Raw genomic sequence first — 20,426 nt, 5'->3', positions numbered from 1 at the left:
AAGTTGATGGGTCGATAGGTAGGGTCCAGGTGTTGTGGGAGCTGCTTCCCTGGCGTCGGTAGCATTGATACTCAGTACGGAAACAAGATCGACGGAAACAAATCAAAGAAAAAAAAATCACGCATTCAATCTAAATGTAAACGAATAGACCATCCCTAGCAATCGATAAAAATGTAAACATTGCATGAAGCAAGTAGAAACAAAAATCGGTACCGCCAACTCCCCTCATCACTAAAACGATCACGGCTCTTACCTTCTCACATTTCCAACTTTCCGCAGAAACACCAAACTAGATGTGTAGGTAGTTGTTGATAGGGGAGAACAGTCTTTAATGCACCCCTGGAATAAAATGAACCAACGCGGTTTTTAGTTGCATCACCATTTCTTATTCCAGTTTAAGTTCAGATCTAGCAATGCTGCACGTTAAATTCCCATCATCAAAAGGGCAAAGCAACGAAAAACCACGTGGGACAATTTTTCCCCAGGAGTGCATTATGGACTGTTCTCCCCCTGCTTGGGTCGAGTGGGCCGAGAGTAGCAGCAGAGGCAAAGTGCATTTCACGTAGGAAAAAAAAAAACATATATGCACTCCCATCCCATGCGAAGACCAACCGGTTGCACTGCACTATCGCCAAAAACGAGCTTCAACCGACGTGACGAGAGAGGAAAACGAGCGCGAAAAGCTTCACCCCGGCAGCAACCCATCCTATCCAACCCATTGCACCACTTGTTGTGGTGGCTTCTTCGGGGGCTACTGGAAGAGATAGATTTTATAGTAAACATTTCTTTCTTTTAAATTCAGTATCGTTTTGGCCGTAACCGTGAACGGACGCGTTTCGGATACATGCACTACCATATCGCATTGTGTGTCTTTTGTTGCCGATAGCAGCCGAAGAAGCAGGCAGGAAGTTCTATTACTCATTCGCGGAAAAGTGAAGCACAGTGAGCCGAAGACAGAAGATTCTGGCAGGGGGTGAAGGTTCTTCCACCATACACAAGAGTTCAGTTCCGGATCGGAGTGGAAGAGAATCAGTTGGTGACCGTTGAAAATCGGATGAACTGTTCGAAGAGGGAAGAAGTGATCTGACAGAGTTCAAGTGTTCAGTTGTCTCCTGTTGTTGGAACATCATTCCTGGATAAGGGGATCACCCCCCCTCCCGCAAATTGGCGTTTCGGAACGAGCCCGGGATTACATCAAATTGGAATCAGCTGCAAGATAGTCTCGCCAGTCGCTTCACAAGGGAGAGAAGATGAGGAAGTGCTACGTAAGTGATTAGAGTTGATTTTACTTATTTCCATCACACTCAGCGTCTTGAGCATTACGAGATGCTCACGTTTTGAGGAGCAAGTGGAGAGAAGAAAATAGATAATCAATGTGGTTTCGTCTCTGCACGGTGGTACCGAGAACTATGGGCGGGTGATACTGAGTGTGTGTGCGGAGGAGGGGTGCGAAGATGCAGAGATAATGATTTATGGGTAGAGATTTGTTGTGATAAAATGCAGCTAATGAATGTTGGTGAAGAGGAGAGAGAGATTTGTTGAAGATGCTGAGAATGTTGTTTCGTTGAAGCTATGAGAGTGCATTCGGGTGATAGTTGTATGCATTTTAGGGCAGTGTTACCAAACTAATCTTTGGTTTACATCGATGAACTGACAAAATAAGTTTGTTTTATAAGTATGCTGGTGATGATTTTCGAACTATATGTTCATCATATCATTGATACGAGACCAATTTAAACGTTTCGCGATTATTAAAAATATAAATGAAGTCCAAAAACTGGCCAAGTCCTCAATATTTAATTACATTTTCAGTAACAATGGATAATTTCGTCTACTTTTATCGAAAAATATCAGAAAGGTTGTTTTGTCCTTGTGGTCAGAGTTATTCCGGTGGGTTCCTGAGTCAGGTCGGGTAAAAGAGTAGTAGCATGGAGGTAACTCTAAGACCAGAAGGTCCCGAAGAAATGAGCTCAACTTTTTGGCTCAGCTCTGGTACTATCTTCGGTCCCAAGGTAATCGATGCACCCCTCGAAACATATGAAAATCCACGAACCCCTCATTTTATCTGTCAAACTTTCATAGCGAATCAAAACAAACATAGTGTAGTTCTAGAATTTTGACTAGAATGGGGTGCGTTAATCGATTTGCTTGGGACCAATAGGCTAGTCAACTAGTGAGCCAATTTAAAATCGTTAGTTTCGTATTGATTGTTGGTAGTAGCCTGTTTCCTCATGAGGCCCGTTTATCGCTACGTTTAAGCTGAAACCCTATTAGAAATTGCTTGTCTACGTAATAAAACATTAGTTTTGTGATTCGCTGGGTCAGTTTTGGTCAAATGTGGCTACGGAGACCAATTTCAAGGAACTCTGAAGCTGGAGTTTAGATGATTTGTTCCACTAAATCAACCACGACTGGCCAATGTGTATAATATCTAAATATGCTCAAACAGATCCAAGGTGCTTATGTGCATCATGTAAGACTTATTGTCATGTACACCAGATGTTCTAGGTTCTTCAAACCATCCTGAAGCTTAAGTCAGATGATGAACTAGATCAGCTAAGAAAGGCAGAATGTCTGTAGTATCGAAAAATATCCAAGTTGATTCATGGGACCAATATACATAGTATGTTGTTGGTTCTCTAAATCTTCATGGAGTTCAGATTATTGGTTCTACTAGATCAACCGAGACTTGGACAAAGTATGTGGTATCGTAATATGCCCAAACAGATTCGTGGTATTTATGTGAATCATGCACGACCTATTTTTATGTATTCTAGATGTTCAAGGTTCTCCAAATCATCCTAGAACTTAAGTTAGATGTTGAACTAGATCAACCAATGACTGACACATTTAGTTACTAAATATACTGTTCCAGCCGACGTTGATCTAGTAGATCATTCAATATGAGCCTAGATCGTCTGCTATACATGAAAATAGGTCGTGCATGATCCACATAGACACTATGTATCTGTTTGGCATATTTAGATACTACAGACTTTGTCTCAGCTTGGGTTGATCTAGTAGAACAAATCATCTGAACTCCTGGACGATTTGAATAACCTAGATCAAAAAACTAAGTGTGTTTATCTCAAATGTGCTTTGAAGTTGCAAGTACTTTGAATATGTTCATAGCATTGAAATTGCCTCAGTAGCCCTGTAGAACCAATTCAAAAGTATTTAGAGCTACCCTTTGTGTTCAAAGGACTGTTCCAACATACCACAATTGTCTCAAGAGAACAAGTCCGATGATTTCTATAAATAATGCATTGTTCTCCGGTCCGTTTAAATTTCCCAAAATATTCCGGAATTTTATGTCATTTCTTGGGGAATTGATCCAAAGCTCTGTTCCCCAAACCCTGTGCAGATGTTTCATCAGAAGCTTAAAGTTTAAAAAAAAAACTGGATTTATGCACCTATGGTGAGATCAGAACCTGCTTACGTATTGATTTTATGCGTCGTCTCATGTGTTATGGCCCTTGAAACGTTGTAAACAGACGTTTAGTGTTGGTGTCGTAAATGAAAAATTAGTGTTGCTTCTCAGTATGATACTTGAGAAGACGTTTGCGGTGAAAGATATTACCCATTTGACTGAGGTTAGAGCTACATACATCTAATAAAAAACCAATCAGTTTTAATATGTATTTCTATTTTATGATCAAAAACATTGTCTTTATTTGAAATTTTTGCTCCACAGTGTTCAAACGGTTCCAAATTGGGCCCTGATTAGTCTCCCAATTTGAACTCATTTAGTGAGAAGCTGACTTGGCACAAACCATTTGAAGTTTATATGGGAACTACTATGAAGAAAATCTATCTCAAAGGTCACCAGTTCACTCTACTTTAGAAAATGATAGCTGAGCTTGTTGAAGATTTTCTCAGCTACAACTTTATTGAAGACAACTTTTCGATCAAATGTAAGGAACAAACATTATTAATGATTATGTTCAATCAACTGTTCAGCAGACAACATTGGTGTTTATGGCACGTAGAATAGAGGACAAAAATCATGGCTACTATGTCATACTGCAGAATACAGTGTTGCCCACCATACAGTTGCTCAATCTTGCCGAAAGATAATCAATCTATTAAACAATTAATAACTATTTAATTTGACTTTTGGCTGGAAAACGATTTTCTGAAAAGTTGTAGCTGATAAAAATTCCAGAAATATAATTTGTTAACAGTACAATATGTAAAAAGGCTAGAAGACAATGAACAAAAAGTTTTGTTTTCCTATAGTAATTTCCATATAAACTTCAAATCGTTTGTGCCAAGTCAGTTTCTTATAAAATGAGTTTAAACTTTCGGAGGCTAATCAGGACACGATTTGAAACCGTTTGAACACTGAGGAGCGCAAATTTCAAATTTTGCATCAGTCGAGTGTACATACAAATGTTTCGTAAATGGTGTTTATTGGTTTCATGAATCTAACGGGTGTTCAATAAAAAATGAGAATTTTTTCAATCATATAACTAGTAAAAAAATTTTTTTTTAAGCGTTCAGTATTTTTTCTTCAAACACAAACATCAATGAATATTGGAGAAGGGGCCCTGGTCAGCCGTACGACACAACTTAGTCACGATGCTCTCACAAAAGCGCTGGACGGCACTGAAATCATTCTCATTTTTTATTGAACACCCGTTACTTGAATATATTACAATACAGCTGACATTCTGCCAGCCTTTGTTGATCTGGTTCATCATCTGATTTCAGCTCCAGAAAGATTTGGAGATCCTACGTATTTGGGGGGTCTAAAATTGGTCAAAACCTGTCCACGTGGTATATGGACAGCCTTTAACCATGACATTAATTTTTACTACAAACAAACAAAAATCTTAGATCTTCCAATAGAGTGCAGCGTACAAGCAAGTTTTTCCAGAATGCATATTTTCGTAAGAAACCTTCACGAGATGGTTTTCTAGATGCAGTGCATTTGGGGCAACACTTTTTATTTCGAAAAATAAAATAAAATAAAAATAACATAAATATTACAAAATTATTTGAAAAACCTTCTGTACACGTGGTAAATTGCACATTCTGCATACTTTTCATGCAAATGTGAAATTTATTCTCAAATTTCCTGGTTGGATGTACGGTTCTATAACTTGACATCCAGCTGTGGAGAGATCAATCCCAAGCAACATTTTTTGTTTTATAGAAGTTTTATTGCAGTTGATAAAGCCAAATTATAAAAGTTTCACTGGCGATCACATTGTTTAAAAAAAACTTCTGATGGCCGCTATATAGCCATGTCATGGCCAATTGGTCCAGTTGTAATGCAACCATTAAAACTTGATATGTGAACCAGGGGCCTCATAGCCTAGTCAGTAAAGGCACGGTATTATCAAGCCGGAGGCGGCGGGTTCGAGGAAATCTTTTCGGGTTGGAAATTTTCTCGACTTCCCTGGGCATAGAGGCTTGCCACACAATATTAAAATTCATGCATTGGTATTGGCATCGAAAGCTCTCAATTAATAACTGTGGAAGTGCATTTAGAACACTAAGTTGAGAGCACGCAATAAGCTAATATGCGCTAAGCAATAAGCTTAAAATGCGAACAAGAAGAAGAAGAAGAAGAATGTAAACCAACTTAGGAGCATCGGTTTTATTTCAGTTATATCATATAATTCACGTGGTTGTAGAAAAGGCATGCTTTAAACTATCTCCTGGCCAGAAAGTTAATCCAACCTCTTGAAGACTACTATAAAACTATGTTAAAACTGCAGAAATCGCTCCTGAAAAAGTTGATAAAACTTTATATGCAAAACATTTTGATAACTTTGATGGTTTTAATTTGGATTTATTTGGTTGATGGGTTACATTGATAAAATTTTTGTTGTGATTTTATTCTTTTGATATTCGATATGTGAAATCATAATTAATGTCAAGGTGTAAAAAATATATTCTAGCATATTGAAATTTAATTACCAGTTTTTTTCACCTTGAATACGTTTGAGAATATTGAACGGCATTATAAATGGTGATTATCATACAAAATAGTAGCATAAATTCATTGCGCCTCATGAATATTAAAATATAGGAATATTTTTTATTTCGATTACATAAGCACCGTATTTAATCATTAAAATATATAATCCATTTATGAGAAAAAAACCTGTTCCTGCCGTTGAACAATGACCAGACAAATATTGTTGTATTGTAAATAGTTTGTTTTTGTTTTCCGAAGGAAGGCGACATCAGAGATGTTATGTCGCAGAAAATCCCGGTGGCGCCGACTGGGATTGAACTCAGGCCTGCTGGGATGAGAGATAATCACGCTTACCACTACACCACCGGCGCCGCTATTGTAAATAGTTGTATGACTTTGTTTTTTCCTACCCATTCAGGGAATGCTTCGTCATAAGGACTGTTCATTAATGAAAGTAGACACCTGTTTCTCAATGGAAGTTATTTATTTTCGAACAAATTCATAAGTTTACTTTTTATAAACGAAAATCAACATATTTAGGGTTTTTTATCTAATTTCCGTCCTACTAAGCACAACCCGCGCTTTACCTCTCTTTTTTGAAGGATTTTAAACAAGAAATGGAATATTTGTGTCAAAGATGACTTCTAAATTTATTCACCTTTCCATACGTACAGTTAGATTTGATAAAGAGTCACACATTGTTGAGATATTGTTTAAAATCGAATACTGCTTCTTGATTCTAAATTCGTTCTACTAGTTTCAATTCCGTCCTAACGCATTGAAACGCCATTAGATTTTCTTCGTCCTACGGATAAACGTAGAAAAAGGGGATTCGCTAGGAGCGCTTCTTTTGTTTTGAGAACAATGAGCGTAAATATTCATACAATGCGCTCAAACAGGATTTATGTTGAAGCTAATGAACTAACGCATCGAAACAAACATATTATTGATTTGTGCACGGTGAAATCATTGATATTATTGATCTTTTCTGGTCGATAGAACGGAAATGGGCGATTACGACGAAGTAGCGCTCTACCCTACATATGACCGATTTTACGTGAGTTTGAATGTCCATTAGATTCTGCACAAATTTCTTCTTAACTTTCGTTGTGCTGCAGATCAAATTTTCTTGAAGCAGTCAACAGAGCTTCTCTTCCTTCTTTCTTAAGATGCCGTTTAATTATTGCCCAGTATCTTACGGTAGGATGCAGTTCAGGGAAGACAAAACCGACTTTTTCCGTTGTTTTCGTTGAGCATCTCCAACGTAGCAGAAGCATAGTGAGCAGATGCCAGTCCAGCCAAAACAAAGGAGGATCCGTATGCTTTCGATAGATGGGTAAAAGCCATTTTTTTTTTATTCATTCTTTTCTGTAATTTTCACCGTTGATTGTGCCCTTTATGAAATACGAAGAACTCTTCAATCCACAGGAGCAAATGGTGTGCCATACCAAAACCTTTTTATCTGAATTTTTCGGTTTGAATGTATAGCACATCATCAGGCACATCTGTCCTCTGCTCAGCGTTGAAAAATTGCGGCCCGGGAAGTGTACTGGTATCCAATTTGACGTACGTCTCGTCGTCCATCAAAATGCACCGGTACGGCTTTTGAAGGAGAAAGTCAAACAAGTTTCGTGACCGTATTTTCGAAGAAGCTTTCTGTAAATCCGTCCTTTTGGGCGCTTTTTGCTTCTTGTTAGTTCTGATATTGTTACATTTTTTGGATATTCTGCATAGTTCCGACGCTAATGTCCAATTTTTTGGTAATATCACGAACGGAACACGGTTTATGCGATTTCAAAAGGCGTACTGCTGCCAGCTCCTTTTTCTGGTCCAATGGCCCCTTTTTGCACCCAGATTTCGGTAAATCTTTTTAACAATCTTGAACACTGTAGATTTACTGCACTCCACGCTTTTTGCCAATTCTCGTAACGACTGCTTTACAGAAAACCATTTTTGCGAGTTGTTAAGCTGATCCGACCCATCGTTCGGAATTTCGCACTTTTTTCAAGAGTGTTGCCAAAATAAACAATGTTTTTACACATTGAGCGAAAATTCACAACTTTTCGTTATGTTTTAACCCTAAACCATTGATAAGCAGGTGTCCACTTTCTTTAAAGAACAGTCCTTATTATGTAAAATTTTCTCCTACGGCGACATGTTTTTACTTGTCGCTCCTCTGAAATGTCTCAATAGGACACATACTGGAATTTTAAAGCATATCATAAAACTAGCGGTTATATCTTCGCATTTCCTAGTCTATTTTGAGAGCGTCAAGTTCTATGTTGGTTGCTTAGATTGCTTGCTGATTATATTACGAATAGAATCAAAACAAAAGAAAAATATTGACTTCCTTTGCCGCTACCAGTCTGGCGGACAGATAGGGAGACCTTCCATATTTATCTTTATGGAAATGCTTATTGGCTCTACTATCCCGCTAAAAAAAAATTCAATGCATGGTTTAAAGCCGTGATGCCAATACTGGCCATCTCCAACCGGAATCAGTGAGTAGTTTTAAGAAGGGTTCATGGATCTTGCGGAAGCGTAACGGAAAGCCGCTTATTTCACATTTTTAGGAGCTTTTTCACTGCACTGTACCTTATGTTGTATGCGAGAGCCCACCACTGTAGATCCCCCAGCAGTTCCACATTAGTGATCGTCTCTTCCTCCTTATACTCAGAAACACTGAAAAGGTTTTAATTTGTCAAATCTAAATCGATTTGATTATGTGCGTCTACATGAGTGCCAACATCATCATAGAATTAGGCTGATGATAACAATGATAGCTGTATCGAGGTTATAATGAAGTATTATTAGTGCTTTAAGTTTCATAATGGTCATGAAAAAGAATGTCATAAAGCTTAGTTGCAAGTTTTATTCTTCAGTTTGAAAGAGGGATACAGAACTACCTTAAAGCCATAGTTAAATTTATAAAGGCTGAGTTTTAATTTGGTAGTTATGAAATAGTTTTAAAGAATTCTTAAAGGCCTTATTTTATAACCACCACATAAAACCATAATACGCCCATATGCCATGACAAAACAAAAATAAAATAAGAATAAATCTTTCAAGCATTTAGATTGTTTCTTCACCCAACCGGTGGATGTAAGTTTCGCTTACAATTATGTGGGATTCATCATCAGAGGATGTTAGTGGAGACCGCATGAACCGAGGATGCGATATACCTAGCTGCGGTCCAATGCAAGAAAATTGGAGACCGAAAAATGTAGAGTGTATTAGTGAGGTAAATTAATTATGTCGAAAAAAAAATAGGAAAAAAGTTGCCGACTGGATTCGAATAACGAACGTTGCGATTATCAGACCTATGCTTTCTCCACTGCTCTCTCCATGCTTCTGAATAAGGATAGCCTAAAAGCAAAGAAGAAGCGCTCGTTTCCTCTCACACTCGACTTCGTATGCTTTTTCTGCTGGAGAGATTCGAGGCAAGGGTGTGCGTCGTTCTACCATGTTATACATAAAAATCAAGGCAAATGCTTGCTTGTGTAGGTGAAAGCGCAGACAGAACACGAAAAAAAAGGCAAAAAACCATTACATCGCCTGCAAGGTCAACTTCTAACATTCGCTGCGATGTTCATGAACAGAGGATGATAGGAAATGGAACTAACATTCATTGTAATAGATTTTTGGTTTGCGTGTTGAGATGTGCCTGCTTTTGAAGTCCTCTCGATATAACTCGTTTCTAAAATCATTTAGGTCCACCTCCAAAGTAGTTTAGATTATTCTTGATAATTCACCATATTCGGTTTGGAGGCCCCTGGACCTGTCCGTATAGCCTTCTGAGGCTTTTTGAATGTTTCAAATCAGCTCACTGAAGTTATGCAGACATTTTAACAGACTTTGTTTTAAGGCTGCCGAAAACGGTCTGTTGTCAACAGGGATACTGTTTATTTTAATAAAATCTACGGTGAACGCTCAAAATTTATGTTAATTTTGAGAAAGGTCTGCATTTGGTTTGTCCATAAAATTTAGTAGATGTACAACTGAATGTGATCTGCGGGAAATGGCAGCGGAGCCGAAGCAGATGTAATACGACTGGAATAGTTTCCCTTACTCCTTATACGTTCCCTGAAAGAGATGGAGTATCATCAGTGATGGAAAAGTTCGCAAAAAATCACTATGACTCGCGAACTTTTTCCTTGGAGAACTTCGTGAAATATCGCGAACTTTTCCAACACTGAGTATCATTGTAACTTTTTTGTTTATTAATTTATTTGATAAGGCTCAACCGAATTAACTTTACAGAGCCAAGGATTCTTGTTCACTATACAACACATCTTAAAACTATAGTCAAAAGGTACAACACATTAAACATGCTATCTTCCGCTATCCAATAAGCCTCCTCCACCAGTAGTTTCATTGTATGGCAGATTCTCCAACGGGGGTCCGAGCGCTTCCATTGCAGCAATGGACGTAAAACGTTGTCAGCACTCACTCATTCATCACGAAATGGTTGCTTTCCGACTGAAATAACTGCTGATGAAGAACAATGAGGAGGACCACACAATAATTGCTGCCAAATAAACAACCGATCGCGTGACACACATCGAGGGTGTTCTGCTTCTATCGACAGCCTGGTGAACACAGAGTATTGTTACTGTCCGGTTGTTCCTGAATCATCATAACTAATCCTACCGAAGTAAAAAAAAAACTAGGATGTAAGTAAACCGTTGAATGAGATCCACAGGACCAAAACCCTATTGGCATGAGGATAGTATTGATGTTTAAAAGCAGTATGTAGAGTAAGTCCACCACTAATGGTCATAGGTTCCTATTTTAGTAATACCTCAGAAAAACGATTGAATTACAATCTTAGTGCGTTTTGTGGGCAATTTGTATGTATATCCCGATGAATATGGTTTAAATCAAGGTTGCAAAGACTCATTTCAGCTAAAACAATGTTTTTTTTTTTTCTAAATTATGAAATAATTAGATGCCATGATCAAATTTTGAATTGGTAGGATACAAGAAGAGGTTGCAAAGAATGTGTTTGACATATTAAACCTGCTTATTTCACTTCATGAGAGCCACAATCAGCGATTTTTCACAAACTCACTCACTCACTCACTCACTCACTCACTCAGCGATCAGCAAATCGCTGATTGTGACTCATAGAAAGCAAAATTTACAGGTTTTATGTTTCCAACGCATACTTTGTAACCTCTTCTTGTAAGTTACAAGTAAAACACGCCATCATACCATCTTTTGGTTTTATTATTCCGAAAAACATTATTTTAGCTGAAATGAGTCTTTGCAACTTTGGTTTAAATTGGCAATCTTAACACAACTCAAGGCCTCAATATTGTAAGAATCGTTTATTATCGCCAAAACATGGCCAATATAAGAGCGTTTCTCCTATTAAAAAAAATTGTGGGGTTGTGTTCAAGAAACATGGTTGACGTAGACTACGTTGAGATGTTTAGTGATCTTCTCGTGCATTTTTCTTGATATAGATTTAAAATTCAGTAGATTTAACTTATTTCCTCAATTTACTCCATGTTCGCTTCTTGACATGTCAATTTCCTCACCCTTATTAGTTATTTTTCTGGCTGTGTCTGGACTTTCCGTTAGGGATATTTCCGCATATGAAACACTTGTCTGTAATCTTCCGTTATAAAATATAATCCCCGTGCACACTTCAATGCTCATCCCATCTCCGTTGAACATTTGTTATGGATAACACGTTTAATCAAACGCTTGATCGTAGCGGGAACTTTGCCGACTTTCGGTATGAAATGTTATAGATTTTGGTATTTTTGGTAGATTTTTTTCAGGTTCAGGGTTAAATAGACTTGCTCATTGAGTTTCTCGAAGCTAAAAGCCAGAAACAAGGAGATTGGATATTCTTTGATGTTATTCTCAAGCTTCGTTAAAGATTTCAGTGTGATATATGTTAATAACAGCAGAGTGTTCTTATGATATTTGAGCAACGTTGTTCGGAAACAAAAAATTCCTAGTAATGAATCCAGGATGGGTTAGGTCTGGCTGTTCTGAAACTGATATATTTTGAAGATCCATAGCAGAAAATGTTACACATTGACATTTTTCACGATCCCCTGAATCGTAAAATTACTATGACTCGAACATGAAAAATTTCCCGGTCTCGAAGAATGTTCAGTTTAGATAAACTGTAAGCAGAGTGCCAATTCAAATCCAATTTTTGAATTCTCTGTTTTTCCCGGTTATTTAATAATAAACCCCACTCAAACATCTCTCCTGCCTTGAACAAAAAAGGCATCCACAAATAACCGTTTAGAAATAAACATAATTTTTTCAGCAGAATTGCTCTAAGATACGTCTACTTTGAAGAAAAAATATGAGATGATATTTGCACTTATATGTTGATGATCTAGATCTCCAAATTCTAATGCAATCATGACTTCGTATAAAATCAAAAAGTTTCACTGCAAAATGATCCCAAATCTTGTTTTGTTATGTCGGAAAAAAAAGCAAGATCTGAGCAGGAGAAACGCAGTATAAAAAGTACTTCAAATCTTCCTGGAGTTACGATCTGAAAGTTCATTTTATAACATCTTGTGCAATGCAAAGATGTGATACCAAAGTATTTATCATTCTCCAGATTATCCTGGCGATATTTTACAGGTCAATAGAAATCTTGATCGATGTGCACTCCGAATTTTTGAGCATTTTATGCTTCACGGAGACTCATAACGTCATTTAAAATTATTAATTTTGTTTAAATATAACATTATTAAATATTAAAAATCATTGAGGACAGGGCGAACTAAGAAAGCTAAATTCTTTAATATTCCCTCATTTTTTTTGTATTTTTTTCAGAAAAAAAACCAGGGTATGCAAAATCAGACATTTTAAGAGCCAAGTAATAAATTAAAGCAGTAACCGTGGCGTTACTTTGATTGATTATGATGTGTGAATGAAACTGAAACCATTTATTATATCAATCAGCTTACTATCTTTCAGTCTACAAGAAACTAAAGATAAAGTTATCATAAAACGATCGGCTTGATCCCAATAACATGCATTTTCTTCATTAGCTTGATCGCCAGAATGTGTTCAACAAGTTCATGATCTTCTTATTTCCTCAATTTTCTCACCCTTATTAGTTATTTTTTGACTGTTTCTGGACTTTCCGTTAGGAATATTTCTCCGCATATGAAACACTTGTCTTTAATCTCCCGTTATAAAATATATTCCCCGTGCACACTTCAATGCCCATCCCATCTCCGTTGAACAGTTGTTACGGATAATACGTTTAACCAAACGCTTGATCACAGTGGGATACCTCCGGTGGAAAATCGTTCACAAACACGTATTGCATATCCCAGCCCAACTAACATTGTAAGTTTTATTGAGGTTTTAAAGCACTCTACAAGTCTTAATAATGGTCTACCCTCATAAAACCCAAAGTGTTACTAGGTTACGCTAATTTGGATTGATTTTGTTATATAAAGCTAACATACGACTAATACTTTGGCGCATTATAAGTCGGATTATTACTAAGCAGGCCTGTTGGTTACTTGGGATTGCCCCCGTCACTTTCTTTCCATCAGCGTAATCGAAAATTTGATATTCAGAGTTGTGCTTTCGCAAAATTATAAAGTTTGGTCCATGTGACCCTAAGTTCAATATTTAATCATAATTTGCTACTTCAAGCAATCAAAAACTCGTCCATCCAAGCAGGATCATAATTCTAAATGTTCATTGGATTGCTTAACCTGAGTAGTGCGGAGTAAATCGATTTCATTTTGCAAGCCAATTAAATTTGTTTTGTTTTTTCTCAGTTGATTCCCGCCAAAAGCTCTGAGCCAGGAGTGCTCGAGCCTCCATGACTCTATCAAAGTTTGTTTTCATACATGTTTCGCCAAAGTATGTTTTACTGTAATTGAAAACACAGCTGAGTCATAAAAACTATGCTGGTTTTTAAGCTTTCATCATTGAGCCTGTTGGTTTTTGTCTTTGAGCTTACAATTAATAGTATGTTATGAAAAAGTATGAATCATTTTTATGAGAGGTAAGAACAGTAACTGAGTTTGATGCTTCTGAATGTTTGGCTCCCGTTTGACAGTTCTGACTGGCTCCCAAGTGACAAGCACATTGAGTGAGTCCGCAGTACCCAGAGCTTAACGTCCGAATGTATCCGCCTCTTATGCACATAATAAGGCACTAGAACTACAAGTATTCAGAAATACATCTCATAACTTTTTGCCATTCTTGCATTTACACAAAGACGTTCCAACCCACTTTCAGAGGTTTAATTTTTTGTTTGACCGAACTAAACACAGCATCACCCAGAAATGCGCTAATCCACTTGGTGCATGAATTTTGTAACAAACAACAATGTAAAGCTCTACTTAAAGATGTAAATGAATTTTTACCGTCCCTCTCATCTCTGAATCTTCAAAATAGGGACGGTCCAAAATCATCAAAATTCAGTTCGCCAAGCAGAATCTCACGAACACTTGCGTGTAAATTCATAAGATTTTGACAGTTATTTCAGTAATGCATCTGTAATTTGCAGACAACATCCGAAGTCCCTCCTTTTTTACATATTATGCAGAAAAAATACATCCGAAGTCTCTTCTTTTTTAAATAATCTGCAAAAAAAAAATACTTTCTAATCTACGTCCCTCCGCTAGACGAAATACGTCCCTCACAGAATTTCCCACCGTTTTTTTTTTATGAGAGAGACGAGACTGAAAGTATCATTTGTACAAAATATGTAAAAAATGGTGGACTTCAGATGTTAATCTAATTTCGTGTAAAGAGGTACCAGACATGTATTACACTATTTTGTAGCTGTGAGAGGAACAAATCATGGCATCCAATTTTTCTCTCAAATTGAATTTTAGGCTCTTTTGGCGGGTGAAAAAATTAACGTCAATTATTTTCAGGCTGTCGTTATAGAAGGATGGGGGGGTTTATTATATAAAAACGACATTTGTCACGTTTCATATTATTTGAACGGGACCGAAAATAGTCTCAATAACTCTTTCTGTTAAATATGTGTGGTCCTGAAAAGGATCAATTGTCCGATCTCCACAAATCTATATCCTCTCCACCCCAGGGAAAAAATTAACCTTTTCCTGATTTTCTCCTGCTTCTGCTTGCTGCTGTCCGGAGCTTTAATGAGCGGAGGAATGACATCAGAGCTCTTATATAGTTTTACAGGTTCAAGCAAAACGATGCGCAACCAAATGGTACTCAATTATGAGGACTTGGTTTGGGGAGAACGCTTATTTCATTGAAACGGTGATAAAGTTATCACTTTTTATTTGTATATTTTTCAATGATTTTGGATGAAAAAATTCGAAAACCATTTATTTTAGCAGATTGTGAGAGTTATTTCCTATCGATTGGTGTATTTGGATTTTAATTTCATCTATAAATGATAAAGTTATAAGCGTTTAAAACCTTACACCTTTTCGTGACGGTCGCAATTCTAGATTTTCGATTTACCCCAAGTACCTTCCCGTAAGACGTTGTCTACGTAGTTCCATCTTCCACCTCTTATCCCTACAAACGTTCGAGCTAGACGAAATTTCTTTATGGCACTATATATATATATATTCGGCAAACATACTTTTGAATATAAAACCAATAAATGATCAGTAAAACATTCAAAAACGTTCCATAAAAAACATCAAAATGATCCATAAAACATCGAAGAAAATCTTTAAAAAAGTGTTGATGATCCATAAAAAATATCAATATGATCCATATTTTATGTAAAATTTAGCAACACAATTGTAAAAATGTACCGCTAAATTTTTAAAGAATGAACATTGAAATTGTGCAAATTACCCATAAACATATTGCAATTGATCCATAACACATTCAGCAGTAAACCGTAAACTAAAGAAAGTGATACATAGAAAATCAAGTTTTTTCCAACTTAAAAATATAGCCATGTTCGGATTAATGAAAGCAACTTCCTCAAAGCAGTCTCGTTTTGGACAGCTTGAAGGTGAAATAGGTTTTATTAAACTAATATAAAATCTAAACCAATCTTAATGCTTGTAATAAAGCCTATTTCAGATTCAAACTGTCCAAAACGAGACTGCTCTGAGAAAGTTGCTTTCATTAATCTGAACATCGGATATAACCTCAAAATGTCCAAGGGATCAACACCACCGTTGAGTGAAGAATAGAACAGCGATCGAAACTGTACGCTTTGTGAATGCCATGACCACGTAGATGATATGGTCCAGTGTGATGTCTGCGATTTCTGGACCCATTATAGTTGTGCTGGTTAGACAACAGCTCTAAATGAGGTTCCGTAGACGTGCTCGAAGTGCACAAATATGCAGAAGGTGCCAAAAAGAACCAACAAGTCTGTCCCAAAGAAGCCACCTAGCAGAAAGAATAGTGCAAGGAGTGATGCCGGATCAGAATCTGGAAAAGGAAGTACCAATGAGGTCAGCCTGGAGGAATCCCTAGACCAGTTGCGGCAGGAGAAAGGATGAAAAAAGTTCCTAACATATGTTTTTCATGTTTTGGACCCTTTTTTTAATTTGATTCATGAACCTTGGAAAATTGCTACATAACTGCGTAGCTACTCAAGTTTACTGTTCTGCCCGTGTTTTTTGTCAGAAGAGCGTAACGATGGGCGAGCGTCTAGAATAAGCTTCTTAAAGAAGTTTCTAAATGAAGCTTCCATAGGAAGCTTCTTAAGAATATTATTATAGAATCTTCTTTTGGAAGCTAAGTCTAGACGCTTGCCCGTCGCTTCGCAACTCTACCTAAAATACACGGACAGGACAGTAAATCTAAGTAGATAAGCAGTGGGGCAATTTTTCAAGGTTTATGGATCATAATTTAAAAAATAATGTCCTAAACATAAATCATATAGGGGAATTTACGTATTCTCGGCAACCTAAGCAGCGACCTTATTTCTATAGCCTTTTTCTCTAAGGAACGCACACATATGCAGTATTGGTTTGTTTACAATCTATTGCTGCCAGCTGCTCTAACAATTTCAGTCGAAAGAATTGTCAAAAACTGTTTTGAAACGCTTTTACAAAGCTCCAATCTTCTCTAGTGAGAGCGAGTATTGTCGGCAACCAGTTTTTCTTCGGCATCCGTTCCATTTGAACTGCATGTAAATCTGCTGTTCTATTATCGGCAACTCGAAATCAGCTACAATTTGTAGTGCGTGTGTTTCATTTCAAGAAAACCTTGCTAAATTGCTTTTTCTCAGTGGTAAAAATATAGTCAAATTGAAGCTGAATGCATAAAGAATCGTTTGCATGCATTCAGCGAAGTGTTTTCGTAAGAAAATCCAGTGAAAATAGTGTTTCAATTTGGGTTGCCGAAAATAGTCTGTCATGCCGAAGCCGTCATTTCCCCTACGTCTAATTTATGGATCATGCCTATATTTTTAAGTGCGCAAACTTGATTTTTTATGGATCACTATCTTTAGTTTAAGGTTCATTGCTGAATGATTTATGGATCAATTGCAATGGGTAATTCGTACAATTTCAATGCTCATCCTTAAGAAATTTAGCGGTGCATTTTTACAATTGATAATATTGGTATTTTTTTATGGATCATTCAAACTTTTTTATGGATTTTCTCCGATGTTTTATGGATCATTTGGATGTTTTTAATGGAACGTTTTTGAATCTTTTATGGATCGTTTTGTCAATTCTAAAGGTGCATACTTAGGGCTGCCCATTAGACTGATGCAAAATTTGACTTTTTCGCTCCACAGTGCTTAAATGGTTTCAACTCATTTGATTAGGGACAGACTTCGCACAAACCATTTGAAGTTTACACGTAAATTACTATGGGAAATCTTTTTCCATATTGAGCTGCGAAACAGTTCGGAAGCCATTCTTATAGAAAATTTTCTTAGTTACAACTTTGCTGAAGATCGTTTCTATGTAAAACGAGACAGGAAAAAGTTATTAATTATTTAAGAGATTGGTAAACTTATGACATGATCAAGCAGCTGCTCTGTAGGCAACACTGTATTTTGCAGTGTGACATAGTAGCCATGATTTCCTATTCCTATTCAACGCCCCAGAAACACCAATGTTGCCTGCTGAGCAGTTGATTGAGCATGATCATAAGACATCAGCGCATTGAACCATTGATAACTTTCGATCCTTGCATTTAATCAAAAAGTGGTCTTGAACAAAGTTTTAGCTGGGAAAATTTCATACAAGTACAGTTGAATGCTTTTGAAGTAGACCGATATGGTAAATTATTAGATAGACATGAACAAAAATCTTAGTTTTACCATAGTAATTCCCATACAAACTTCAAATGGTTTGTGCCATCTCAGTTTCTCACCAAATGGGTTCAAATTTTGAGAGGTTAGTCAGGATCCGATTTGGAATCGTTTAAGTATTGTGGAGCGAAAATTTCAAATTTTGCATCACTCTACTGCCCATATATTCACTATAAATCATATTAAGTTACACTTACAGAAACAAATTCTTTTATCACATTACAATAATTTTACAGCGAGATCTATGTGAGGCCATGAGCGTCAACCACAAAAATTCGTTAGGGTGCCAATTAAAATTCATAACAATTTCAACATAAATATGTTTAACAGCTTATAGTAAATAATGAAAATTGATTCCTAGAAACGCAAAAAACGCCCCAAAAAAACGAACAATTGAATTAAAACAAACGATAAGCATAACGATCGTGTGCCATGGTAGGTCTACCGTATAAAGACACATCATTAATAATTTGGATCGTATGGCTATGAAGCTATTGAAAGTGTAAACCAGCAAACGTACCATGAAAACCAAAAAAAAAAAAAAGTTGCTCGTTTGTAGTCCTACATATGTGAACGTGCAATAGCAGCGAACAACGGCGGCAGCATCATGCATAGATGTTGCGGCCGGTATTTGTTGATAGTTTTATGAAACCTGTAAAAAGCGGCACGCGGTTTCAAGCTTGCACAGTGCGGCACACTCTGGGATGATGATTTGCCGAAAAGATTTTTATTATTGGCCGGCTATTTGGCTTGAGCCGGTTTGGAGTGCTTCTATTTTGATTACAATGGGCTTACGGGTGGTTCGATGTGGCGCCTTTTGGACGAACTTCAGGCAGGTGTTGTTCGCCTTAGTTGGCTTGCGGAGTAGCGAGGAGAGGAGAATCGCGATAACCGGCGGTGTTTGTTTAGCTAAACACGAGGTGGGTCGTGAATTATGTTGTAGACCGAGGTGGTGCTGTAATAGTTGTTAGAGCTAGTCATGGAATTGGGTGCTTTAATTCGAAGAAAATGGGTCAAAAGGTGGTGCTTTCTCAAATATTAAATTAATCTTTTACCAAATGTTTCGATTGGAAATATTACATGCTCATACAAGGCTACCGACTAAGCTAAGTAAAGGCACAGCTATAAAGCAAGACCATGCTGGAGGCGACTGGGTTGGAAAATGTTCAAAGAGCACTGAGAGCTGGCTTAAAGTCCGAGTAGAGACGTAATAAAGCCAAATAATAAGAAGAAGTACATGCTCAAACATAGACAAGTAATTACCAAACTTAAACGTTTAAGCTAATGATTGGACATAAAAACCATACTAAAGACATTTTCCATTAAAATACTAACACATCATAATGGGCTACTAAAATTCGTCCATAAAAATCGCACCTGATTGTCCCTAATCTAAGCCAACAGCCCTTCATCGTCGTCATTCAACCCAACGAATGACCGTTTTGGAATTCCATGCACGCGCCCAAGCCACCTCTCTGGAATGGCAATGACGCTTAGAAGAGGCCAATTAAAAGGTAGTTGACATCCAGCTCGGTCCATTTACGTGCCACTAGCACCAAACCGATTCACCAGACGGCTCTCTGGATGGCCATTAAGTGAAAGGTAACTCGCCCAAACAGTTTTGTTTCCCTCGATTTAAAACGGCGGTAGTCACAGTGTGGTGTCTATGATGCCGATGATGATGATGTCTATCGCGTCGTTGGAACCTGGTCAGCCGGTAGGTTGTTTGTTTATACCGGACGACAGCAGCAGTGGATTTACTGCGAAGAACTAATCGACCAATTATGAGGTAGGGGGAGCTGGGTGTACTACGCGCCACGGGTTTTTTTTTATCGTTATTTTCCAAGACCAATACTAGATGAACATTTCAAAAGGTCCTATATGATTTAATCAATTCCCGTCATCGACTTTCTCATAGCTGCAAAAACATTCCCAGTTGTGATGAAGGATTTGGACGCTAGATAAGAACCTCCTTTATCAAACTATGTGTAAAGCTTTGATTATCAATAGAGAAAGATGACAAAGAGAATCGATCAAAGCAGATACAATCTTTGATCTAGAATTGATATGAACAGCATTAAAAATGGTAACTAAGCAGTTCACCAAAACTGTCATATTTTTACGTGGCGCGTATTATCCCACCTTACCCAGGTATGCGAGCGCCGCCGGTTGCTTCTCTTTCAGAAAGAGAGATGCAGTGAAGGAAGAGATGGATGACTTAATTGGAGTTTGTCATGCTTCCTGATTTGGACAGGTTGCCGACTGCCG

The 20,426-nt window shown here is 37.4% G+C and overlaps 1 protein-coding gene across 1 annotated transcript in view; it reads left to right on the top strand.

Moving 5' to 3' along the window:
* The first annotated feature begins 821 nt into the window (after positions 1–821).
* LOC135709545 (bromodomain-containing protein 4A-like) overlaps positions 822–20,426 on the top strand; it is a 54,426-nt gene continuing 34,821 nt past the window's right edge. The window contains exon 1 of the mRNA XM_065231939.1: positions 822–1,265. Within this exon, the coding sequence (XP_065088011.1) occupies positions 1,251–1,265 (15 nt within the window). The 5' untranslated portion in view covers positions 822–1,250. The remainder of the gene's footprint in view (positions 1,266–20,426) is intronic.

This window comes from Ochlerotatus camptorhynchus, unplaced genomic scaffold (genome assembly GCF_037179485.1).
Source record: "Ochlerotatus camptorhynchus isolate MF236.1 unplaced genomic scaffold, CSIRO-AGI_Acam_v1.1 ptg000361l, whole genome shotgun sequence".
In the NCBI taxonomy this organism is placed as follows: domain Eukaryota; kingdom Metazoa; phylum Arthropoda; class Insecta; order Diptera; family Culicidae; genus Ochlerotatus; species Ochlerotatus camptorhynchus.
This window is presented reverse-complemented; position numbering and strand designations above follow the sequence as displayed.